This window comes from Vulpes vulpes, chromosome 8 (genome assembly GCF_048418805.1).
Source record: "Vulpes vulpes isolate BD-2025 chromosome 8, VulVul3, whole genome shotgun sequence".
In the NCBI taxonomy this organism is placed as follows: Eukaryota; Metazoa; Chordata; class Mammalia; order Carnivora; family Canidae; genus Vulpes; species Vulpes vulpes.
The window spans coordinates 20,181,433-20,206,205 of NC_132787.1; the positions used below are offsets into that span (position 1 = coordinate 20,181,433).

The window sequence follows — 24,773 nt, forward strand, 5'->3', positions numbered from 1 at the left end:
TCGGCCAAATTGGCTGTGTGCCTTTGGCACAGAGCTCTGGAATATAAAGTGAATTTTTGGTTCAAGTGCTTGAGCAGATTAAAGAGTCTTTTTTGAAAAGATATTTGACTCTGACTGCAGGCATCTGTGTGGCCCAGCTTGACGTGGGTGTGAACATCCGTGTGTGGGCAGGAATACATTCCTACGACAAAAGCCAACCCCCTTGCTGTGTGTCTGCTGCAGAAATCATTGAGAATGGGTCTCTTTCATCAATAACCTTTTGGCATCCAGGAAGCTGCTTTAGTAGGTGGCGTGGCATAGTCGAAAGAATACCGATTTTAAAGCCCTGTTCCTGATTCTGTTACTCTCTCTGTGACTTCAGACAAATTACATAAACTTTTTCTCCTTCAGTTTCCTTGGGTGCAAGATATGGATAGTTTACATGGGACTGTTATTTAGATTAAATTAGGTATTTATTCAAAGTGATTGGCATATAGATTTTAAATAATCATTGAGTTTCTTGCTGAAGAAGTGAATTTTATTTCATTTTCTTCTCCTTCTGAGCTACAAATAATGGCTTCTATTTATTGAGTGCCTATGAGGAGCCAAGTACTGCATTAGCCACATGTAATCCCTGACTCCCATAAGGTGGTATTATTATACCCATTGTATCAGTCTGCTAGGGCTGTGCTAACAAAATACACAGGCTGGGTGGCTTAAACAATAGAAATTTATTTTCTCACTGTTCTGGAGGCTAGAAGTCCAAAAGTGTTGGCAGATTTGGCTTCTCTGAGGTCTCTTTGGCTTGTAGATGGCTGACTTCTCACTGTCCCCATGTGACCTCTTTGTGTGTATGCATCCCTTGTGTCTCTTTCCCCCCCTTTTTTTTCTTTCCCCTTTTTAAAAAAATTTATTTATTTTAGAAAGAGAGAGCACTCACACGAGTGAGGGGGAGAGGCAGAGGGATTGAGAGAATCCCAAGCCGGCTCCCTACTGAGTGTGGAGCCAGGACCCTGAGATCATGACCTGAGCCGAAATCAAGAGTCAGATATTTAACTGACTGAGCCACCCAGGCTCCCCTCTTCTTATTGAGAAGGCCAGTCATACTGGATTAGGGCCTCATTCTATAACATCATTTGACCTCAACCACCTCTTAAAAGGCCTTGTCTCTAAATACAGTCACTTTGGGAGTTAGGGCTTCAGTATGTGAATTTTGGGGAAATATGATTCAGTCCATAACACCCATTTTTCATATATTGAGAAAAATTTGCTTCCAGTTGTACAATTGCTAAGCAGCAGACATGATATTAAAGCCCTATCGAAGAGCAACTGGGTGGCTCAGTTGGTTAAGTGTCTGCCTTTGGCTCAGGTCATGATCCTGCCCTCCCCACTCCCTGAGTCAGGCTCCATGCTCAGCGTGGAGTCTGGTTCTCCCTCTCCCTCTATTCCTCCCCCTGCTCATTCTTACTCTGTTTCAAATAAATAAAGTCATTTAAAAAAAGAAACCTATTGAATTCAGAGTCCAGGCCTCTTCTACTCTGTCCTAATCCTGTCCACCAGCATGGCTGTTGTGAGGCAAAGCCTACTATAAGAACTTGGAACACTGGAGGGACTTAAAAATATGCCAGTTCCTTTAGCTCATCAAAAAATTCAACTATGAATTAGCTTTAATTTACTACTTGAAATGTTTTTCCAATAAGATTATCAATATTTATTTTAAAATATTTATTAAAAATCCCTCTGCCTCTTCTATAAATTTTTTTTTTAAGATTTTACTTATTTATTCATGGGAGACAGAGAGAGAGAGAGGCAGAGACACAGGCAGAGGGAGAAGCAGGCTCCATGGCAGGGAGCCCGATGTGGGACTCGATCCCAGGTCTCCAGGATCACACCCTGGGCTGCAGGCGGTGCTAAACCGCTGCGCCACCATGGCTGCCCTCTTCTATAAATTTCTAACTTATAATAAAACCTTTGGAAACCATGTAGAAAGACTAACATTTGATTATTACATCCTTCAAAAATGCTGCTTGGAGTTTCTTTTAACCTAGAACTATACACATGTGTTTTTGCTTACGATTCAATATTTACAAAATACTTTAATAGTACTATGCAGTTCATGAAGGACATCTTACTTTCTTTGTATCTTTGCAAAGGGTTAGAAGACTAGACACAGAAAGTATCAGTCTTCTAAGATTATAATCAGTGACTTACTTGGGCTCCTTTATTTAAGAAAAATCCTCTAAGAATGTATATATTCAGTGATGTGCTGTCCTAGAATTCCACAAAAGCTGAAATAAAAAATCTAAGGTGACAGAAGAACCTATACAAGGTAGAGTCCAACCATCAATTTGTGACTTGTAGTTTCATATTTCAAACCAAATTATAAAATGCCTATTTAATAAATGTAGATGTATTCAACAAGACCCAGATTCCTTTGGTTCCCACTACAGAGCCTTTCCAGATTTACTTCTTATGAGAATTATGTTAAAATGATCCCAGTTGTTCACCGTCTTAGTTAGTTAGGGCTCCCATAACACAGCATCACAGACACTGCATGACTCGAACAAATTTGTTTCCTCAATTCTGGAGGCTGGAATTCTGAGATCAGGATAACTGCATAGTTGAGTACTGGTGAGTGCTCTCATCCTGGCTTGTAGACAGCTACCACTTTACCATGTGAGATAATAAACTCTCTGCTGTCCCTTCTTACAAGGGCACTAATTACATCACGAGGGCCCCACTCTCACGCCTGAAACTCCTTGGGATCAAATCTTTTAAAATGTTTAAATTGCTTCTTGGGTGAAACAAAAAACATTATGGTGTAGATTAATCCACTAGATTCTTAGTTGTTCTTGTTGAGCTGAGAGCAATTATGTGGTCAATTGGGAAAAAAAGACAAGAGGAAGGTCACTTATGCCTTCAGTAAATGTCTAAGCATCTGCAATGTCAGGCATTAGAGAAACAATGAAACTCATTCTAGTGTGGGACACAAATACAAAAGAATAATACTGATAAGAGTGCAGCAAAGAGCTCAGGGTTATTATTAAATTCCCTACCAAACCAAAAGTGAGTACCTGGGACTTAACCCAGCAGAAAGGGAAGTGTCAGGAAAGATTTCCTGGAAAGAAGTGTTGCCTGTATTTTAATGGTTCTGGATCTGCCAGTAGGTTGCATTCTCCATTCCTTCCACTGGGCTGTCCTCATGCTGCTGCTGGTATTCTTGTTTTTTGGAGATCTAAGGCTGGTAAACCTCCAGGGCCATTTGGGTAGGTACCTGAGTCCTAGGCTTGACAAATTCAATCTTCTCTTTCATAATGGCACTTCTCAATTTAGGGTTAAGCATTTATGATGGTGAGGCAGGTCATCAAACTGCCCTCTTAAATCTTTCATGTTACCGCTGATCATGCCCTAGAGTCTGTCTTCTTAGGGAACACATCTCTTGAAATGCTTAAGGGTCTCCCAGCTGGTCTACATGTCTCCTGTGGTATAAATAGGAGGTCCTAAGTGGGGAGCATACTCAGGGTATCTAATTTGGTATTTCATAATCTACTGCAGTGATGGTAATGGTCACTTAGTTCCCGCTGGACCTAATACAACACAGAAACATTCTTCCTTACTATCAGGTTAGGGGGTCTACTAAAAATGCAAAGATGTTCCTAGGGGCATCTATGAGGCTCATTTGTTACTTTTCTAATCTCTAAAGCAATGGCCTTTAAACATTTTTTTATCTTGCATGCTATAAAAAATGTAAGCACCTCTCAAGTGCATACATTTTATATATCTACTCTTATACAAATATGTGTATTATAAAACACAAAATTAAAAATAGAGGAAAAAAGATGAAAACAATGTTTTAATAATAAATTTTATTAATGGCAAAACTTGTTCTTTAAAAATTGTACATCTCATCTAATGAAGCTATGTAAATATGCTTTATTATTTTTTTAAAACCATGTTTTAACACATTGTGAAACAGTGATTTGAAGGTCGGGTTCTAAATCTAACTTGTTTTATTTTCTTTATAGCACTTATTACCATCAGCAAAGTTTTTGTTTAGTTCATTGCTTTGGTCCCAGCATATAGAATAGCATTTGGCCCATAGTATGTAGTTAATAAGTATTTATTGAAAAAAATTCTTTTTGGACACAATATAGTCGTGCATCCCTTCTCTTTACCACATTCAGTGGTCTCATGTCGCTAAAAGTGTGACTAGTTATGCCACAGAAACTGGTACAGCTACAAATCAGGCCTTGATTTATTGTTTCATTTCCTTCCTGGTTGTCTACACCTATGAACATGATGGACAAAATACTAATAATGAAGATCAAACTTAAAAGCATAGGTGCTATATAGTAAAAAGCACAAACATTGAGCAAATAATCCTCATTAAAAACTATCATTTCAATAAAGTCACAAATATTTTTAAAAATGAGTGAAGTTCTGACAGTCTTCATGATTTCACTTTCAACAAAAAGAAAAATGTTAACCAACATTCATCTCAGAACTATGGTCAGAGAGTTGACTGTTAAACGCTGACCAGCACACCACCGTCCCCAGCCCTAGTGGACCTACAAATCTGGCCTCAGCTGCCTCCTATCACCATCTCCTGTATGTAAGATCTAGTCACACTGTTCTTTGCCAAGTGCCCCCAAATGCCAAGTTTTTCCTACATCAAGGAAAACACTTGTCTGTCAGGAATTTCTTCCCAGAGATTTTTACACAGCTGGCTTCTTCTCATCATTCAGGTCTCAGATCAAATGTCACCTTAGAGAGACATTCTCTGAGAATGCTACAGAAACTACCTCTGAGTCCCTGTCCTCATTATTCCATTTTATTAATTTCATTGCACTTTCTACAACCTAAAATATTTATTAATTTACATGTTGACCAGCTGCCTCCTGTTGCTGTATTACAATGTTCACTAGAGCAATCACTTGACTGCCTGTCTCCAGTGTATTCACTGCATTTGGTATGGTGCCTGGTACATAGTAGATACTCAGTAATTATTCACTAACCAAAACCTATTAAATTAGAGACTACTGTGTCTGGCAATGATATCATGCTTGTCTCTACCAGTCTTACTTAAGTGTAGCAAGTATGCAGGGTTTTCTAAAACCGCGATTATGATAGAAGCTATGAGATTCTCCCACCAATGGAATTTCAACACCCATCTTGGGCACTGCTGCCCAGGGCATCTGTTCTCCACTCTCCTTGCCCTTTCCTCCTCTTCTACTCCCAGGTAATCTCATACTTGAGAGAAGAGTCTAAAGCAGTGGTTCTCAAAAAGACTAGATTAAGAATCAAACTTGTGAAGTTGCAAAGTTTAGAAGTTTAATAAGATGGCAAGACAAGGAGTGGAGGGTTAAAATCAAGTTTTGCAGAGGAAAAACATGGTTACACTGGGCACTAGGCATGCCCCAAGACAAAGACAATAAAATACTAGTACTAAATGTGACCATATGGAAACTCTTCTCTTCCCAGAAGGAAAGACAAATTAATCTGAAAATCTTTTTAATTGTGGTTGATACATAATGTTATGTTAGTTTTAGGTGTATAACATAGGGATTTGACAAGTCTATATGTTATGCTTGCCACAAGTGCAGCTACCATACAATACTTTAACAATATTATTGACTATATTCTGTGTTGTACATTTTATCCCTATGATTTAGTCATTCCATAACTGAAAGCCTGTATTTCCCACTCCCCTGCACCCATTTTGTCCATCTCCCCTTCCCCACCTTCCTTGTGGCAACTATCAGTTTGTTCTCTGTATTGTTTGTTTATTCATTTGTTCTAGTTTTTAGATTCCACATACAAGTGAAATCCTATGTGTTTGCCTTGATCTGTCTGACTCATTTCACTTAGTATAACAACCTCTAGGTCCATCTATGTATTTGCAATACTGTGGCAATGTCAAAAATCTCAACCTTTTTGTGGCTGAGTGATAGTCTAGTGTGTGGTGTGGGATAGGGTAGTTGGGTGATGGGCATTAAGTACATGTGATGTAATGAGCACTGGGTGTTATATACAACTTATCACTGAACTCTACCTCTTAAATTAATAATGCACTATGTTAACTGAATGTAAATAAAAAAACTTTAAAATATTCCTTTGTGTGTGTGTACACCACTTCTTTATCCATTCATCTATTGATGGACACTTGGGTTGCTTCTGTATCTTGGCTATTGTAAATAATGCTGCAATTAACACAGGGGTCATATATTTTTTTCAGATTAGTGTTTTCATTTGGGAAGGGGTGGTAAATATCCAGAAGTGGAATTACTGGATCATACAGTATTTCTAATTTTTTGAGGAACCTCCATATTGTTTTCCAAGTAGCTGCAATTTACATTCTTCCCAAAAGTGCACAAGTCTTTTTTTCTCTAAATCCTCTTTTTCTCTAAATCCTCATCAACAGTTGTCTTTTTTATTCTAGCCATTCTAACAGACATAAGGTGATACTTTACTGTGTTTTTTTTAATAATTTATTTTTTATTGGTGTTCAATTTGCCAACATACAGAATAACACCCAGTGCTCATCCCGTCAAGTGCCTCCACATGCAGAAGAATGAAACTAGACCACTCTCTTTCACCATACACAAAGATAAACTCAAAATGGATGAAAGATCTAAGTGTGAGACAAGATTCCATCAAAATCCTAGAGGAGAACACAGGCAACACCCTTTTTGAACTCAGCCACAGTAACTTCTTGCAAGATTCATCCACGAAGGCAAAAGAAACAAAAGCAAAAATGAACTATTGGGACTTCATCAAGATAAGAAGCTTTTGCACAGCAAAGGATACGGTCAACAAAACTAAAAGACAACCTACAGAATGGGAGAAGATACTTGCAAATGACGTATCAGATAAAGGGCTAGTTTCCAAGATCTATAAAGAACTTATTAAACTCAATAGCGAAGAAACAAACAATCCAATCATGAAATGGGCAGAAGACATGACAGAGACAGAAATCTCACAGAGGAAGACATAGACATGGCCAACAGGCACATGAGAAAATGCTCTGCATCACTTGCCATCAGGGAAATACAAATCAAAACCACAATGAGATACCACCTCACACCAGTGAGAATGGGGAACATTAACAAGGCAGGAAACCACAAATGTTGGAGAGGATGCGGAGAAAAGGGAGCCCTCTTACACTGTTGGTGGGAATGTGAACTGGTGCAGCCACTCTGGAAAACTGTGTGGAGATTCCTCTAAGAGTTAAAAATAGACCTGCCTTACGACCCAGCAATTGCACTGTTGGGGATTTACCCCAAAGATTCTGATGCAATGAAACGCCGGGACACCTGCACCCCAATGTTTCTAGCAGCAATGGCCACAATAGCCAAACTGTGGAAGGAGCCTTGGTGTCCATCAAAAGATGAATGGATAAAGAAGATGTGGTTTATGTATACAATGGAATATTCCTCAGCCATTAGAAACGACAAATACCCACCATTTGCTTCAACGTGGATGGAACTGGAGAGTATTATGCTGAGTGAAGTAAGTCAATCGGAGAAGGACAAACATTATATGTTCTCATTCACTGTGCTTTTGATTTGCATTTCCCTGATGCTTAGTGATGTTGAGCATCTTTTAATATAACTATTGTCCATTTTTAGGTCTTTGGAAAAATGTTTATTCAGATTCTTTGTTTTTAAATTGGATTATTTCTTTGTTGCATTGTGTAAGTTATATATTTTGATATTAACCCCTTATTGGATATACCATATGCAAGTATACTCTCATTCACTAGGCTGCCTTTTCATTTTGTTAATGGTTTCCTTCACAAAAATTTTTTATTTTTACTTTTGTTTCCCTTGCTTGAGGAGACCTATCTAGAAAAATGTTGCTGAGGCTGATGGCCAAAGGATTACTGCGTATGTTTTCTTCTAGGATTTTTAAAATTTCAGGTCTCATACTTAGGTCTTTAATCCATTTTGAGTTTATGTATGCTGTGAGAAGGTGGTCCAGTTTCCTCAGCACCATTTATTTGAAAGAGTATCTTTTCCCTATTGTATATTCATGCCTCCTTTGTCATAGATTAATTCACTATATACGTGTGGCTTTATTTCTGGGCTCTCTAGCCTGTTCCATTAATCTGAGTTATCTCTTCCTATTTTTGTGCCAATATCACACTATTTTGATTACTATAGCTTTGTAGTATATCATGAAATTTGATATTATGATACCTCCAGCTTTGTTCTTTCTCAAGATTGTTTTGGCTATTGGGGTCTTTTAAGGTTCTATACAAACTAGCATTATTAGTTCTAGTTCTGTGACAATGCTGCTGATATTTTCACAGGGATTGCACTGAATCTATAAATTGCTCTGGGTGGTATGGACATTTTAACAATATCCATTTGTGTCACCTTCAATTTCTTGTATCAATGTTTTATGGTTTTCAAGGTACAGGTCTTTCATCTTGGTTAAGTTTATTCCTAGGTATTTTAATCTTCTGTGTGCAATTATAAATGAAATTGTTTGTTTAATTCTTCTTTCTGCTATTTTGTTATTAGTGTATAGAAACAACAAATTTCTGCATATAAATTTTATATCCTGCAACTTTACTAAATTTATCAATTCTAGTAGTTTTTTGGGAAAGTCTTTAGGGTTTTCTACATCCAATATGTCATCTGCAAAAGTGACCATTTTACTTCCTCTTGATCAATTCAAATGCCTTTTCTTTCTTTCTTTTTCTTAATTTAATAGCTGTGGTTAAGACCCACCCCCCCCCCCAGCATGATATTGAATAAACGTGACAAGAGTGGAACATCCTTGCTTCTAATCTTGGAGGAAAAGCTCTGTTTTTCACCACTGAATCAGGTGCCACCTTTGGGTTTGTCACATATTGACCTTCATTATGTTGAGTTATATACCCTTTAAATTCACTTTGTTGAGAGATTTCCCTATGAATGGACATTGAATTTTGTCAGATGCTCTTTCTGTATCTATTGAGATAATCATGATTTTTACTTTCATTAATCTGATTTATCAAGTTTATTGCTTTGCCAATATTGAACCATCCCTGCATCCCTGGAATAAATCCCACTTGACCATGCTCAATGATCTTTTTAATGTATTGTTGAATGTGGTTTGCTAATATTTTACTGAAGACTTTTGCATCTATATTTATTAGAGATGTTGGCCTCTCTCTATATTTTTGGAATGTCTTTATTTTAATATGAGAGGAATCCTGTATCAAATGAACTGGGAGGCATTCCTTTCTCTTCTATTTTTTGAAATAGTTTGTGGGATAAAGGTATTAACTCTGAATGTTTGATAGAATTGATCTGTAAATCCATCCTGGACTTTTGTTAGGAATTTTTAAGTGACCAATTCCATTTATTACTAGTAACTATTCTGCTTAGATTTTCTATTTCTTCCTGATTCACTTTTGAAAGAGTGTATGTTTCTAGGAATTTATCTATTTCTTCTAGGCTATCTAATTTGTTGGCTTATAATTTTACATAGTACTCTCTTATAATCCTTTATATTTCTGTGGTGTTGGCAATTCTCATTTCAGATTTTATTTGGGTCCCTTTTTGATGAGTTTGGCTAAACACTTATGAATTTTGATTATCTTTTCAAAGAACTAGCTGTTGATTGTCTCTCTTCTGGGATTTTTAGTCTTTACTACATTATCTCTGCTCTGCTTTTCGTTATTTTGTCTACTCACCTTGGGCTTTGTTCTTTTTCTCACTGTTTTAGGTTTAAGATTAGACTGAAATTTTTCTTTTCTTTCTTTTCTTTGAGGTCAGCTTGCATTGCTATAAACTTCCCTTGAACTGCTTTCACTGTGTTCCCCAAATTTTGTAGCATTATGTTTCCATTTTCATTTATCTCCAGGTATTTTTTTAAAAGATTTATTTAGAGAGCATGCTTGCGTGTGTCCACGTGGTGGGGGAGGGGCAGAGGGAAAAACTCGAGACTCCTGCTGAGTACAGAGCCCAACACAGGGCTCCATCTCACCACCCTGAGATCATGACCTGAGCCAAAATCAAAAGTCAGAGGCTCAAACAACTGAGCCACCCAGGCACTCCTGCCTCCATGTATTTTATTTCCTCTTTGATTCCTTCACTGATGCATTATTTAGTAGCATGTTATTTAACCTCCATGTGTTTAAGGATTTTTTTCTCATGAATGATTTCTAGTTTCTAGTTGGAAAATATGTGTATATAATTTATATCCTCTTAAATTTATTGAGACTTGTTTTGTGGTCTATATGTGATTTATCCTGGAGAATGTTCCACATGCATTTGAAAAGAATGTATACTCTGTTTTTGGATGACATGTTCTGTATGTATCTCTTAAGTTTATCTAGTCTAATGTGTCATTCAAAGGCACTGTTTCCTTATTGATTTTCTTCATGGATAATCTATCCATTGATATAAGTGGGGTGTTAAAGTCCCCTACTATTATTGTATTACTGTCAATTTCTCCCTTTATGTCTGTTAACATTTGCTTTGTGTATTTAGGTACTCCTATGCTGGATGCATAAATATTAATAATTGTTCTATCCTCTTGTTGGATTAATCCTTTTATCATTATGTATTGCCTCTTTTGTCACTCATTATGGTCTTTATGTTAGAGTCCACTTTAAGTATTGCTATCCCATTTTTTTTTTTGCTTTCATTTGCATAGAATTTTTCATCTTTTCACTTTCAGTCTGCATTGTTCTTTAGGTCTGAAGTGAGCCATTTGTAGGCAGATGAGTATTGTTTTTTTAAATTCATTGAATCACCCTGTGTCCTTGATTGGGACATTTAAATCATTTATTTTTAAAGTACTTATTCATAGGCATTATCATGGTCATACTTATCATTTTGTTTATTATTTTCTGGTGGTTGCTGTAGTTCTTCTGTTTCTTTCTTTTCTTGCTCCCTTCCCTTACAATTGAGGACTCTTTTTAAAAGTGTTCTGCTTCAGTTTTCTATTTATTTTTTGTGTACCTATTGTAGGTGTTTGGGTTTGTGGTTACCATTAGGCTCATATATAGCATCCTAAGTATATAGCAGTCTATATTAAGTTGATGGTTATTTAAGTTTGAACATATTCTGAAAGATTTTTTTTTGTTCTCCTCTCCCATATTTTATTTATATGTTGCCATATTTTAAATCTTGTTATTCATAATCTTACTTCTAAGCATGGCCTTTTCTTCAAGAAGTCTCTTCAAATTTCCTTGTAATGCCAGTTTAGTTCTTTATCTCTCTTTCAATTCTTAATGATAACCCTGCCGGGTAGAGTATTCTTTGTTGTAGGTTTTTTCTTTTCAGCACTTTGAAGAGATTATGCCACTTCTTTCTGGCTTGCAAAGTTCCTGCTGAAAAATCAGCTGATAGCCTTATGGAGTTTCCCTTGTATGGTACTTATTGCTTTTCTTTTGCTGCTTTCAAATTTTTCTCTTTAATCTTTGATATTTCAATTTTGTGTCTTGATGCAGACCTTTTTGCTTTCATCTTCTTTGGGGCTCTGTGTGCCTCCTGAGTTGGATATCTGTTTCCTTCCCTGGGACAGAATTGTTCAGTTCTTACATCTTCAAGTAAGTGTTCTGTTCCTTTCTCTCTTCTCCTTCTGGGACTCCTATATTGTGAATATTTGTTTGATGTTGTTGAAGACATCTCTTACTTATCCTCACTTTTTAAAATTCTATTTTCTTATTACTATTCAACTTGGGTGCTTTCCATTACCCTATCTTCCAGATTGCTTATCCATTCTTTTGCATCTGTTATTGTATTCTGCAAGGTCGATTACTACTCCTTTATATTTTCTATCTCTTTGTTGAAGTTCTCACTGAGTTCTTCTACTTGTCTCTCAAATCTGGTGAAAATCTTTATGATCATTTCTCTAAATCCTTTATCTGGCATATTGCTTATTTCAATTTCATTTAATTCTTTTTCTGAGGTTTTGTCTTGTTCTTTCATTTGGAGCATACTTCTGTCTCCCCATTTTACTTAACTTTCTGTGTTTCTATGAATCAGGCAGAACAGCTATTTCTCCTACATTTGAAGGAATTTGCATGGTAATTCCTGTATAGACTCTGTATCTGAGTACTTTGGCTGGCTGGTTGGAACTGTAGCTGGTGGTCAGTGGGGGTCCTAGGGCACTCCATATTGGGACTACCCTGGTAGGATGGCCAGAGCTGAAGTGGGTATGAGTTGGTGTGCTCTTAGGACTATCTGCACAGAGAGTGTCCTTGCAGGACAGCTGAAGTAGGCACAAGCTAAAGGGGTCCCTGGGTTCTCTACAAAGAAGATACCTTGGCAGCACAGCTGAAATAGAAGTGGGTGCAAGCAAATGGATCCTGAGGCTCTCTACACAGAAGGCACCATGGAAGGATAGCTGAAACTGAAGTGTAGGCATGGGCTGGGGTGGTCCCTGGGTATTCTGCACAGAGGGTGCTCTGGCAGGATAGCTGAAGCTGAAGTGGGTGCATATCCAGGTATAGGAGTATTCAGCATAGAGGTTGCTCTGTTGGGGCAAATGGAGCTGAGATGTATATGGGCCAGGTATTTCTAGGGCACTCTGCACAAGGAGACCCTGGTACAGTGGGCTGGAGATGAAAAAGGTATGAGCTGGGGGGGGGGTTGTCTCAGAGCACTCTGTACTGGGGGTGCCCTAGCAAGCCATCTGGAACTGAAGTGATGTGGATCTGGAGTGTTCCAGGGTTCTTTGCTCTTATGTCACCTTCACAAAGCAGCTGGGGCTGTAGTAAGGGCTAACCATGGATATCCTGTTGTGCACTGTTGTGGGGCTGCTGTGGGCAAGATGCTTGGGGTTCCTTGACACAGAAGGCCAGCTAGGGCATCCAGACCCAGCTCTTACCCATATTAGTAAGGTGGAGGGTGAATGTAAACTGTGGTGCTCACCAGCCCCTCTGACCTGGAGAGAGTTCCAGTAGCTCCGTGCCATTGGCAGGGTAGTAGGGCTGGTTGCTGTATATTTTAGTTGCCCCTTTAAACTGTGGCTTTTTCATGTGCCCCAGTGCAGACAGATATGTTCACAGTACCACCCTGCCCCATTACAGTTCTCAGTCTTATGCTTTCCCTTTGTTATTGTGCCATTCTGTATGGTTTTTTTTTTTTTATTGTGCAGAAGCTGTTCAGTCAGCCCTTAGATCTTCAGGAAAAACTGCTCTATAAATAGGTGTAGATTTGGTGTCTGTGGAGGAAGTTGAGTTCAGGGTCTTCCTATGTTGTCTTTTTAGACTGGAACTATCATTCCCTAATTTGGTAATCTTTAAAACACTTTAAAAACCTGATAATTTTAGACTTAATTTATAACTTGTATAAAACACCACAGAGGTTTCAGCCATGTTAAAGTAGTTGCATTGGCTGCCATGTTTTTCTTTCACATGGACTGCTGTATAGATTAGGTTGGGTCTTATGGTTGGATCTACTCAATATGGTATTAGTTCACCTCTAGTCAAATCCTAAGGGTAAAATGTACAAGAGTCTAGGGTCTACATGGAGTATGACTCCTTGGACTATTCACACAGAAGGAATATTCTTGCGCTTGGAAATTAGTGCCACATTATATGGCCATATCAAATATAAGATTAATATGAGATTAATATGACTGACTTAGGAAGAAAAGCAGAGGAAACAGGCACTCTAAGGTAATGACACCACCATCTGCTTGCACACCCTAACAGTTTAGGTGTAAGTTTTCTAATATTATTATTTATAGCAGCTCCTAACATTTATCTAGTGTTACTATGCTAGGAACCATGGTAAACACATCACAGGTATTATTAATTCATTTAATCCTAATAACCACCCTAGAGGGAGGTTCTATTATTTTCTTTTTATGGTTGAAAAGAGACCCAGAAGGATTTAGTAATTTATCTTAAGTCACACAGTTACTCACAAGTTAGGATTCAAACCTGAACAATTTGGCTCCAGAATCAATGCATTTACTACTTCACAAAGCCATACAAGGCTGTGAATAATTTCATTTTACAGACAGAGAAACTGAAGCTTGGAGGAATTAAGAAACTTGTTCACAATCACAGAGCTAGCAAGTGATAGAACCAAAATTTGATCCCAGTCAGCTGGATTCCACAGCGTCTTCATCACCAGGTCAACTGTGACTTCAACCCCAGCAGGCCTTACAAGTGACTTTAGACAACTCTTGCCCACTCAGAGCCAAGGGCAAGAGGGCAGCAATTGATGGTTTACAAACAGATCCTCTCTTATGACTGCTGTTTCATTCTGCTTATGTTTTTCTTTTTAAAAAAATTTAAACTCAATATATAATAGTTTCAGAGGTACAGTTCAGTGATTCATCAGTCTTATATAATACTCAGTGCTCATTACATCATGTTCCCTCCTTAATGTTCATTCCACTTATGTTTCTTTACAGTGTATCAGAAGAGTAGGGGGTTTAGGTTCAAGTGCATGTTTAACCAATTTCCTTTTCTGAAGGAAAGTTACTGAATCTCTAAGTCTCTCTTCCATGATTCTAAATCAGTGGTAAGAATAGCATTCTCATGGGGATTAGAACACTTAGTACAGTCTCTGATCTGGCACAGGTACATGCTTAATAAGTGAGTATTGAGTGATTATCATCTTAGGTGGTTGCCAAAAAAGATTTGACTAAAACTCGTAAATAAATGGAATCTTGCAGCTCAGTATAAATATCCTTTTAAAGGTTGTAAGAGTAGGGCACCTGGGTGGATCAGTTGATTGAGCATCTGCCTTTAACTCAGGTCGTGATCCCAGGGTCCTGAGATTGAGCCCTGTATCAGGCTCCCTGCTTCTCCTTCTACCTGCCACTCCCCCTGCTTGTGCACTTTCTGTCAAATAAATAGAATCTTTTTAAAAAAAGGATGTGAAAGCAAATCTCACATTAAGATTTGCATAGGAAATCCTATATTTAATAGGTTAACGTGTTCTTAAGCAAAACAGTGTGAGACATTTTGAAGTCCCCAGAACTTCAGTCAAGTAAAATAGATGAGGATTAAATCAATTCAAAATGTAAATCAGACAAATCTAATAAAAGAATCACAAGAAAACAGAACTAGAAATATTTACCAAAGAACCAAAAGAACTGAAACTACACTCGGAACATCTTAGTAAACTTTCACCAAAATTGATCAAATAGATCTAACTTTCATATTTTAAAAGTAATAATGGGATGTCACAACAAAAAATTATTTCAATCTCTTCACACTCTTTTTCCCATTTCAACACCATTAAAATCTTGGGCAATAAAATAAATATGTAATTACCTGATAAATTTGAAAGCTATTATAAGTCAATCTAAATAAGTCTGGTTAAAAAAAAAAAAATCTTATTTCCATAGGTGCTTTTGGCCTCAATTATTTGCCTTAACCATACACTTCATTATTTCTGCATAGAAAGGTCTTAGGACATTAATTTCATTTCTATGCCTTAAATCACATGACATTTTAAAGTGATGATACCTTTCTTCTTTGAGGTGGATAAACATTCATGTTCTTCTTTGACAGAGATTTTACAACTTTTCATCCGACAAAAAAAGGATCGCCTTGAGCCAGAATACACGTGAGTCCTTCCACTGTGAAAGTTACCATGAACTTGCAAACCAGCTTTCATAGCAGGAGGAGGCAAGAGAACAGGTAGAAAAAAATATTTTCATATAGATAAGAAATGTCAGGAGAGACACATTTTAAAATGATTACCTTTTTAAAAAAATAAACTGAAAAAGAAAAATGGTTATTTAAAACAATGACATTGTTGTGCAGTAAACCACAAAATGAAATATATCAAAGAGAGTATTTACCAATCATATTTTTATAATTTGTAAATACTTGCAATTTATTTTCATTTTTTCCCCTATGGGTGGAAACAGAGGTAATCTATGTGAAATGAAATTAAAAATTTTTTATATGAAAAAAACTCACAGTGGTAATCAGTGGTGTAAAGCATAGTTACTTTATATTATAAATAATTGTTTGGCACCATGCATTTCCAAAGACATATTTTCAGAGAAGATAAAGAATATTTACACTGCCAAAGCCCAATTATACAAGGTCTTTCATATTGAGTAGACCTAACTCATAAGAAAGAGAATTCTCTCTCAGCATACAGCTAAATAATGGAAACCCCAGCAATCTTTCAGTCCCAAAATGATACTTTCTTATGAAGGTTTTATTAGCATATAAAAATGGCAAATATGAAGCAATTGCATTCTCCCCAAACCATCTTCATGTATTTGTTTTTTTATGTGTGTCCGAATACAGGAATTCTCTACATGGTTATGGTTTTTCGAACTCTGAGGTTAACGATTATAAAGTTTATTAAACCTCCTCTTGATAAAACCATATTCAGGTAATTTTTCAAAATATTGTATAGCTGTGCTTTTATGTAATATATAATTATATAATTATTATATTATATAGGCATGCTGAAATGAGCACTTACTTTTGGCATCAATCAGCTTCTCTCTTGGTGAAATATCAGAAGAAGAAAGTTGCTCCTTTACTTTGGCAACATCCTTTGGATGTAAGAAGTCAAATAAACTTCGTCCAGTCAAGCTAGCCTATTTATAAGGTAGATGTTCATTTAAATTCAGTACCATAATTTTTCTACATTTCTTCATATAAACATATGGTAAATACTATTAAAAGTGTTTTCTTAAGCTCAAAGATACATCTACCACATTGTGTGACATTAACTTAGTGTTAAAAGCTCAGTGATACTTGTAGATAGAAATGCATGCACACAAAACATATCTGGGAACACACAATGAACCCTTGTTAACATCCCCCAATTCACTTGTTACTTCTAAATCACATTATGATTAAATTTTCTTATTCTTGATAAAAGTAAAGAGATTGTATTTATAATATGGAAGTCAGAGTATCTGTGATTTTTATGGTGTGACTAAAAAAAAAAACAAAATCCACCCGGGAATACTTCCTACTTCCCATTCCACTTATGCCAATATGTACAGCATTCCCATGTCTATGCCTTTACTTGCATGGTTTCATCACCTACAATTCATTACCCTTTCTCTACAAACTTATAATTCCCTAGCCACTTCAGTAAATTGCCTTTTACTCCTCTACTCAAAATGTCTTCCTCTCCTTCTCTGCTCATCTTAAAGTCTAAGCAGAACACTCCCTGACCTACAGTGATCATCTCTGTTGTGAAATCCTATATTACCTAAGTAGACGTTCTTATAGAGGACAGAACAAATGGACAAATAGCCTGGATTGCTTGGTGGTTAGATATTTCATATTTTTAAAAATAAGTTTCTACCCATAACTATGCTTCAAAGCAAATCAGGCTTCTGAATCTGAAAAGCTAAGGACCAGACCCTATATGTAGGGATTCCAAAGTCCTCCTGAGTAGTCAATACGTCTCTCGAATGATCTGAAATGCTAGGTCAGTGCCCAGTGGGACTGGATTCACTAATTTGGAACTTAAGTGCTATCCGGAATCGGAAGTTATCTCTGTGTGATATTCTCTCTCCTGTTCAGAAATAGAACAATAAAGTCTTACTCTGCCTTTGTGTCTCCTCTGTAGCTACAATCAGTTGCATGATTCATTTGGTTCTTACTCCTTTTGTATGGAGGCTCGTAATACCTCTTCTGTTATTTAACTCATTATCTGTGAATGTTATGTCTCCCACATTTTCATGTTTGGGGAGATTATAGGTGAAATTAATGGGAACTATTAGTATTAGTTGGATTAGTATTAGTTACTACTAATAAAATAAAAAGCTAAAATAATAACAATAATAATAAAATAAAAGCTATGGCTTTTGAGTAACTAGTGCAAATCAAATAGTGTTCAGGAAGAGATTATAAAGCTAGTTCAATAAAGGATTAATTTTAGAGTTTGTTGCCAGAGCTTAGATCAAAAGTTATGCAATGCATATAGCCTAATAATAAATAATAATGCTAAAAAAATAATAATGCTGTCTTTGGAGGAAACAGACAACTAACATTTTTCAGACAATCTCAAATATGACAGCTGTTTTGTCTTTACATCTTAAGACATTTCCCCTTTTTACATAAGTTAAAGCTACAGCTCAGGAAAATCAAATAACTTGCTGGAGATCAGATAGTGAACACCCTCATCAGTAATCAAAAGCCATACTCTTTCCATACATCTTTCCATCTCTTTGGGTAGGTGGGGGAGTTCTAACCTAGCAGAGCCTAAACCCATAACCCAGGGGGAAGATAGATAGGGTTCAGGAAGAGAACTCAGAAATACATGTTCAAAAAGATTAAACATCGTGTGGAAAAATATCCTAAGTTTTGGATACCTGATCATAATTAAGTATTTTGGAGACTGATTTAGAAACGAAGAGAATTTTTCCTCTTTCACATCCAACCACAAATAGGAAACCTTCTGCAGTCTAGGATTTAAAAATATAAAAGTGAATACATTTAAATGTCTTTCTTACACATATTCAGATACTGTGAAAATTACTGTGGCAAGAGTGGTCATAGAGCTAGTAAAATTAGGAAATTTTCCTATATGAAGAACGTCAAATTAAATCTCAGTCTAAACTAGTATTTGACATGGGAAGTTTAGCCATGGAATATTTGGTTGAGATATTTTGCAATACAAAAATGACATATACCAAATTTTATACAATATATAGAAACTAGAAAGATATCAAACACATCAATAACAATTACCCGAGGATGTCCTGAGATGAAGGGACCATGCAGACTAGGGACAAGGAAAAGAGAAGACATCCTATAATATACTTTTTGAATAATGTATCACTCATTTAAAACTAAACTTAAAAGATTCTAACATTAGTTACTCCCACTGAAATCTTTCCAGTATATCCCTTCTGAAGCAGCCTATATGGAAATGGATACATATGGACATGGGATGAGTCTAGCACTCCACTGGACATTTCCTTGATTAACTTCTACTAACTGGAAACAAACATGAAGTGAGTTAGGAAGACATTCTTAAGGGCAGAACTGGTATTAAATTATGACTGAAAAAAAAAAAAAAACCTTAAAGATTGGTGAGAAAGCTTCCAAAGTGTACTGTACATTTTGCTAACTTTAAAAATCTTGATCTTCAAAAAATTCCTCTACATTCCTATCAGGAATATTATATCTAAATTCAGATGTTGAAATCAAAGAAGAGGTTTTAAAAAAATTAAAAGAAAAATGGAAAAGTACATATGTATATGAAGAATATTTCTGTTTAATTATGCTACAGTTTAAAGCCCACGAGTCATAACAAGATCAAGACTTTTATCACCTCCTGGGGGCAGGATAAGCCAATGACGTCAAATAAACCTTTAGACGAGTGAATCTGAAAACCCATGCATATGAAATGAAAACAGAAATGTCAAAGCATCAACTAATAGCTCAGTAAGCAGTAACTGGCTAATGTACAGAGAACAGGATCCTAAAGGAGTAAGATACAAAGTAGATGGCCTTGAAGGAGATGGTGACGGAGGGGAACAGATCCCATGGCGTAGGAGGTGCTGCAGTACGCAGTGTTGGTTTAGGATTAAAGACAAGTTTTGCTCCATACTTTGGAAAGTGCCTATCCTCTGTCTCCACTCTAATCAGCTAAGACATGGTTACCTGTGCAACTTATTTTTGTATTAAGGGTAATATAGTGTAGTATGTGTGTTTACAGCAGGAAGCAAACTGAAGAAAATTTGCCTCCCATTCAGGTAAAATTGAAAGGACAAATATAGCTTAGACAAAAAGAACTCTTTACTTACCTTAAGGATTAAGTGTCTCAGTTCATTATCCTGAATAAATGAAGGTCTATAATTATCTCCTGCATAAGAACTTGTCATACCTAAAAATAAGTCCAGAAGTTATGGAAAATATAGTAGAGTTGGAGACATAGTAAGCGCTCAAGGAAAACGAGCACTGCTGCTGCTGCATTGGAGATGATATTTTAGCACAATTCTACGACTTTATTGTAATCATTCTTCATTGTTCCTAGATTAACATGTCCTGCTTTTATACTGTCCATTCTTGGAACCACTTATTCCCTTATACTTAAATGTGTAGACAGTAGGAGCTATATTTAAAAAGAGAAATATATTTTCTATAACACTAGAAAAATATTCAACAATATTCAAGAATCTAGTTAACTCTACAATTTGTTAGCTTCTTAAAACTGGTCAAGGGCACCTGCATGGCTCAGTTGGTTAAGCATCTGACTCTTGATCTCAGGTCAGGTCCTGATCTCAGGGTTGTGAATTCAAGCCCCATGTTGGGCTCCATGCTGGGAATGAAGCCTACTTTATTTATTTATTTTATTTTTTTATTTTTAAAGATTCTATTTATTTAGTCATGAGAGACCTAGGCAAGGAGCAAAGCAGGCTCCGCATAGGGTAGGGGTGCAGGACTCAGTCCCAGGACCTCAGGATCATGACCTGAGCTCAACCACTGAGCCACCCAGGCATCCCTGGGAGCCTACTTCAAAAAAAAAAATCATGTGAATTATGTTAAATAGGAAGACTGTAGAACTTTAAACCACTTCTACAGATTCATAAGATTTTCCATATGGCTCTTTAATAATATGGAGACATCTGATAAAATATAAAAATGTATAAAATATAAATGAAATCATTTTAAGCCCTTAGCACAGAGCTTATTGTATTCTAATAAAAGTCTCTAACTGAACAGTTGGCAACATGAGGAACCAGCAGGTCACAATCTAGTTAAAAGTTTGGGTGAGAGAATAAGAGAGGCACCAAATCACATTTGCCTTGAAGGCATACACTGACCTCGACAGGAGAAAGCCCTTCGAGGCCACAAGGGGGCGCAAGGGACAGTCCACTAAGCCCAGATGCCCTCCCGGAGGATGCCCTACCCTCAGATACCCTCCAGGCAAAGCTGATTCACAGGTAAATAATTTTCCCTGAATTATACTTCTCAACTTCCCTAACCTCAAGCCTGTCTTCCGGAGGCCCGCAAGAAAAGTTGCTTTTGCAAGAGAAACATAGGTTAATACTCTAGGAGGTTTTTGTTGTTGTTCTCTTCTCCACCCTGGGACATTTTAATCACAAATTGGCCCTTGGATGGATTTGCAGCCCAAACTCACAAAATACCTACGTGGTGGTGGGAAAACCCCCAGAAAAGCAGAAACCCTCATGGTCTTACTTGATAAAGTCTTCTCAGACTGATAGCACCCTATGAGCCTGGCATAAACAAATGAAATTCTCTTTCAGAATCTACCTTCTAGGTAGGCCTCCAAGAATTCCCCTCAAGTGATTTCTTGGTATTCTAATTACTACACAGCAACCTTGTGGAGGGAGTTGAGAAAGAGCCCAAAGATACAGATTCAGTTCCAGGCCAGGGTAGAGCAATAAGTCAAGTTGAGCAAGACAGTGATATCTGCTTGTCTGGCCTGAAGCAAGGCTGATAGAAGTATGCTGGGGAACTCCTGTCAGGGTGAACCGGCCAGAATGGGTGAGCCCCAACAGTAAGCAAGGACATGCTAAGGAGAAAATGATGAGGGGGGTGGGCAGGGGCAGAGCTGAGCCAAGGTGAGGTGTGTTAATAAAACACTCACTGTGATAGTCTGTACCTGTGCCAATGAGGGATAACAAATTGGATTAGCAGATTTCTGATGGCAAAAACAAACAAGGAAATGTGATCGCTTACCTTTATCACAGTTTTCATTAGGTTAAAATGATGAAAATCACAGTAACACTTCCCCCTCCTACTCCCACCTGCACTGTGAGTAAACACCGTGCTTGCCCTTTATAGGTGTTTTTATTTACTGTTAACAATGATCCTATGAGGTAAATGCGTTATCCCTATTTTATAGATGTGGAAGTTGAGGATTAGAATGTTAAGTAATTACTTGAGTAAGTCACAGAGCTAGTAAGTCAGGGAGCCAGGCTTTGAACCCAGGAGGTCTCCTCTGGGACCTACACGCATGCACCACTGTACCCCAATACTGAGCCCCAGTATTATAACTGCATACACGGAATACCCACAGTTTCTCTGGAGGACATGGTCTGCAGACCAGTGTCATCAGCAAACTGTGGCCGGTGAGTACAGAAATTAAGAACAAGGGCAGCCCGTGTGGCTCAGCAGTTTAGTGCCGCCTTTGATCCAGGGTGTGATCCTGGAGTCCCAGGATTGAGTCCCATGTCAGGCTCCCTGCATGGAGCCTGCTTCTCCCTCTGCCTGTGTCTCTGCCCACCCCCGCCCCCCTCTCTGTGTCTCTCATGATTAAATAAATAAAATCTTTTAAAAAATTAAGAACAAGCATTTTTAGACACTTTTATGTAAATGTGACACTGTGGTGGTGCCCCAGCCCATGATCATTTTTTCAATAACTATTTTATAATGGGTGGGGGTGGGTAACACTTGTCCCTGACCCCGATAATTTGAGAAATTAATTTGAGATAATTAATTTGAGATAATTTGCACTGTTTAGAGCATAGTGCAAAAATTCACTTCACCATCCTTCTATCATTATGTAAGAACCAAAATAACATGATCCATGTGCAGCCCTCTGGTTGATCTGGTGTCCAGGCTTTTATGGAGCAAGTTGGGTGGTATACTCCGGTAAGTGCACTGGAAAGCGGACAGACCCAGTTGCCTTAAGTCCTCTCACTTGTGGGCAGCACCGACCAAAGTCAGGACCTGTGATGAGTCCTTGACCCCCTCAGAAGGGCCGATGGCAAAGACCTGAGCTCTGGTCCAAGGAATCTGCTCTGGATTTAGATAGTAAATTGTCCTACTGAACTTGTTGTTCCTCTCACTCTTGCTTCCACTGTAGCACTTATTACCCTGGATTTTAATGATCTCTTCTTGGGTCTGTGAACCCCAAGAGCACAGAGATCTCGTTCCTTCCTTTTCAAGTTCCCAGCACAGAGAGGAACCTACTTGATGCTCAGTGCCTGTTTGCTGAATTAGTTGATGGATTCATGACTTTTCCCTTAGGTCCTCCTCCCTTGGCACTGCGAATGTGAAAACTGTTGGGTAACTTTAGAGTTGCAATCAAATGACCTCAGTTGGGCCTGCAAATGTTCATGGCTAAAAGGTTCAAGAGAATTATTGCAAACAGCTTATGCAAGATCCCGTTGTGGGTAAAAGAGAATTTTGTTTCACAACGGATCGTTAGGAAAACAAGACCTCGAGTCACACTCCCAAAAGGAAGCCTGCTGAGTAGATCCCACACTTATGCTGTTCTGCATGGCACTGAAGGGATCAAGGCTGTACTTTCTTTTCCCTACTGTCTACTCTCCAGATCTGCACACAGTCAGCTAGCTGGTTGGAGTACAGGAGTCACTGTCTACCACCTGTAGAAATCCAAGGAAGGTGATTTAAAGATTCTATTTTTTGTTAAATGGACTTCTTAAGCAGAAAAGGCCATAACTAGAAGAAAATTATGAAAGAGAAATATTTCAGTGGTAAAAACAAACATACAGTAAAGGTAGCAGATCAACCACTTACAAAGCTAGTATGACAGTTAAAAGACAAAAGTAGTAAAATAATATCTACAAGAATTAGTCAAGGGATACACAGAAAGATGTAAAATGTGACATATATAAAATGTGGAGATGAAGAGTACAAATGTAGTGTTTTTAAAATGTGTTCAAAGTTAAAAGACCATCAACTTAATATAGGCTACTATACAATTAGGATATTATATATGAAACTCATGGTAATTACAACCAAGAACCTACAATACATACACAAAGAGAGAAAGAAATCCAAGCATAACCGTAAGGAAAGTCCTCAAATCACAAGGGAAGGGACTGAAAGATGAATGGAAAAGAACTACAAAAACAACCAGAAAACAATTTTTAAATGCCCATATATCTATCACAAATAACTTTAAATGCAAATAAATGTAATGCTCCAATAAAAAAATATAAGGTGACTCAATGTATAACAAAACAAGACCCAACTACATGCTGCCTACCAGCGATTCACTTCTGAGCTAAGGACACAGGCTGAAGGAATGAAAAAAGATACTCCAAGTGAAAGCAAAGCAAAAGATGGAGTAGCAACACTTATATCAACAAAATAGACTTTAAAACACTGTCACAAGAGAGAGAGAGGCCATTAATTCAACAAGAGGATATCAAAGTTATAAATAGGCATCTAACAAACATAGGAACAGCTAAATGTGTAAGGCAAGCATTAACAGACAAAGGGAGAAATTAACAGTAATGCAATAATAGTAGGGGACTTTAACACCCTACTTGTATCAATGGATTGATCACTCAGAAGAAAATAAGGAAATAGTGGCTTTGACAGATTTTAACAGATGGGCTTAACAGAGATATACATACACAAAACATCCCACCCAAAACCAACAGAATATAAGTTCTTTTCAAGTGCACATGAAACACACCCCAGGATAGATCACATGTTAGGCCATAAAACAAGTCTCAATAAGTTGAAGAAGACTGAAATTTTAAAAAGATTGAAATCAAACATCTGACTATGACACTATGAAATGAAATCAATTACAAAAGAACCCCCCCACCCAAAACTAGAAAAACACAAATAAATGTGTGGAGGCCAAATTAAAAAATGCTACTAAACAATCAGTGGGTGAACAAAGAAGTCATAGAGGAAAAGAAAAAATACATGAAGACAAGTGAAAATAGAAACAAAGGTTCAAAATCTCTTGGATGCAGCAAAAGCAATTCTAAGAGGGAAGTTTATAGTGATACAGACCCACCTTAAGAAAGAAGAAAAATCTCAAACAATCTAACTTTAGACTTAAAGGAACTAGAAAAAGACCAAACAAAACCCAAAGTCAGTAAAAGGAAAAAAATAATAAAGATCAGAGTGGAAATAAATGAAATAGAAACTTAAAAAAATA

At 37.3% G+C, this 24,773-nt stretch overlaps 1 protein-coding gene across 6 annotated transcripts in view; it reads right to left on the reverse strand.

Moving 5' to 3' along the window:
• BMAL2 (basic helix-loop-helix ARNT like 2) overlaps nucleotides 1–24,773 on the reverse strand; it is a 112,831-nt gene that overhangs the window by 30,248 nt on the left and 57,810 nt on the right. For all 6 annotated transcript variants that reach the window (XR_012002921.1, XR_012002920.1, XM_072765716.1 and 3 more), the window contains 4 exons: nucleotides 19,684–19,763; nucleotides 18,244–18,336; nucleotides 16,392–16,509; nucleotides 15,413–15,556 (listed from right to left, as the gene is read on the reverse strand). Coding sequence is in view for 4 of the 6 variants with exons in the window: in XM_072765716.1 (XP_072621817.1) it covers nucleotides 15,413–15,556; nucleotides 16,392–16,509; nucleotides 18,244–18,336; nucleotides 19,684–19,763 (435 nt within the window). In the remaining 2 variants the exon portion in view is untranslated. The remainder of the gene's footprint in view (nucleotides 1–15,412; nucleotides 15,557–16,391; nucleotides 16,510–18,243; nucleotides 18,337–19,683; nucleotides 19,764–24,773) is intronic.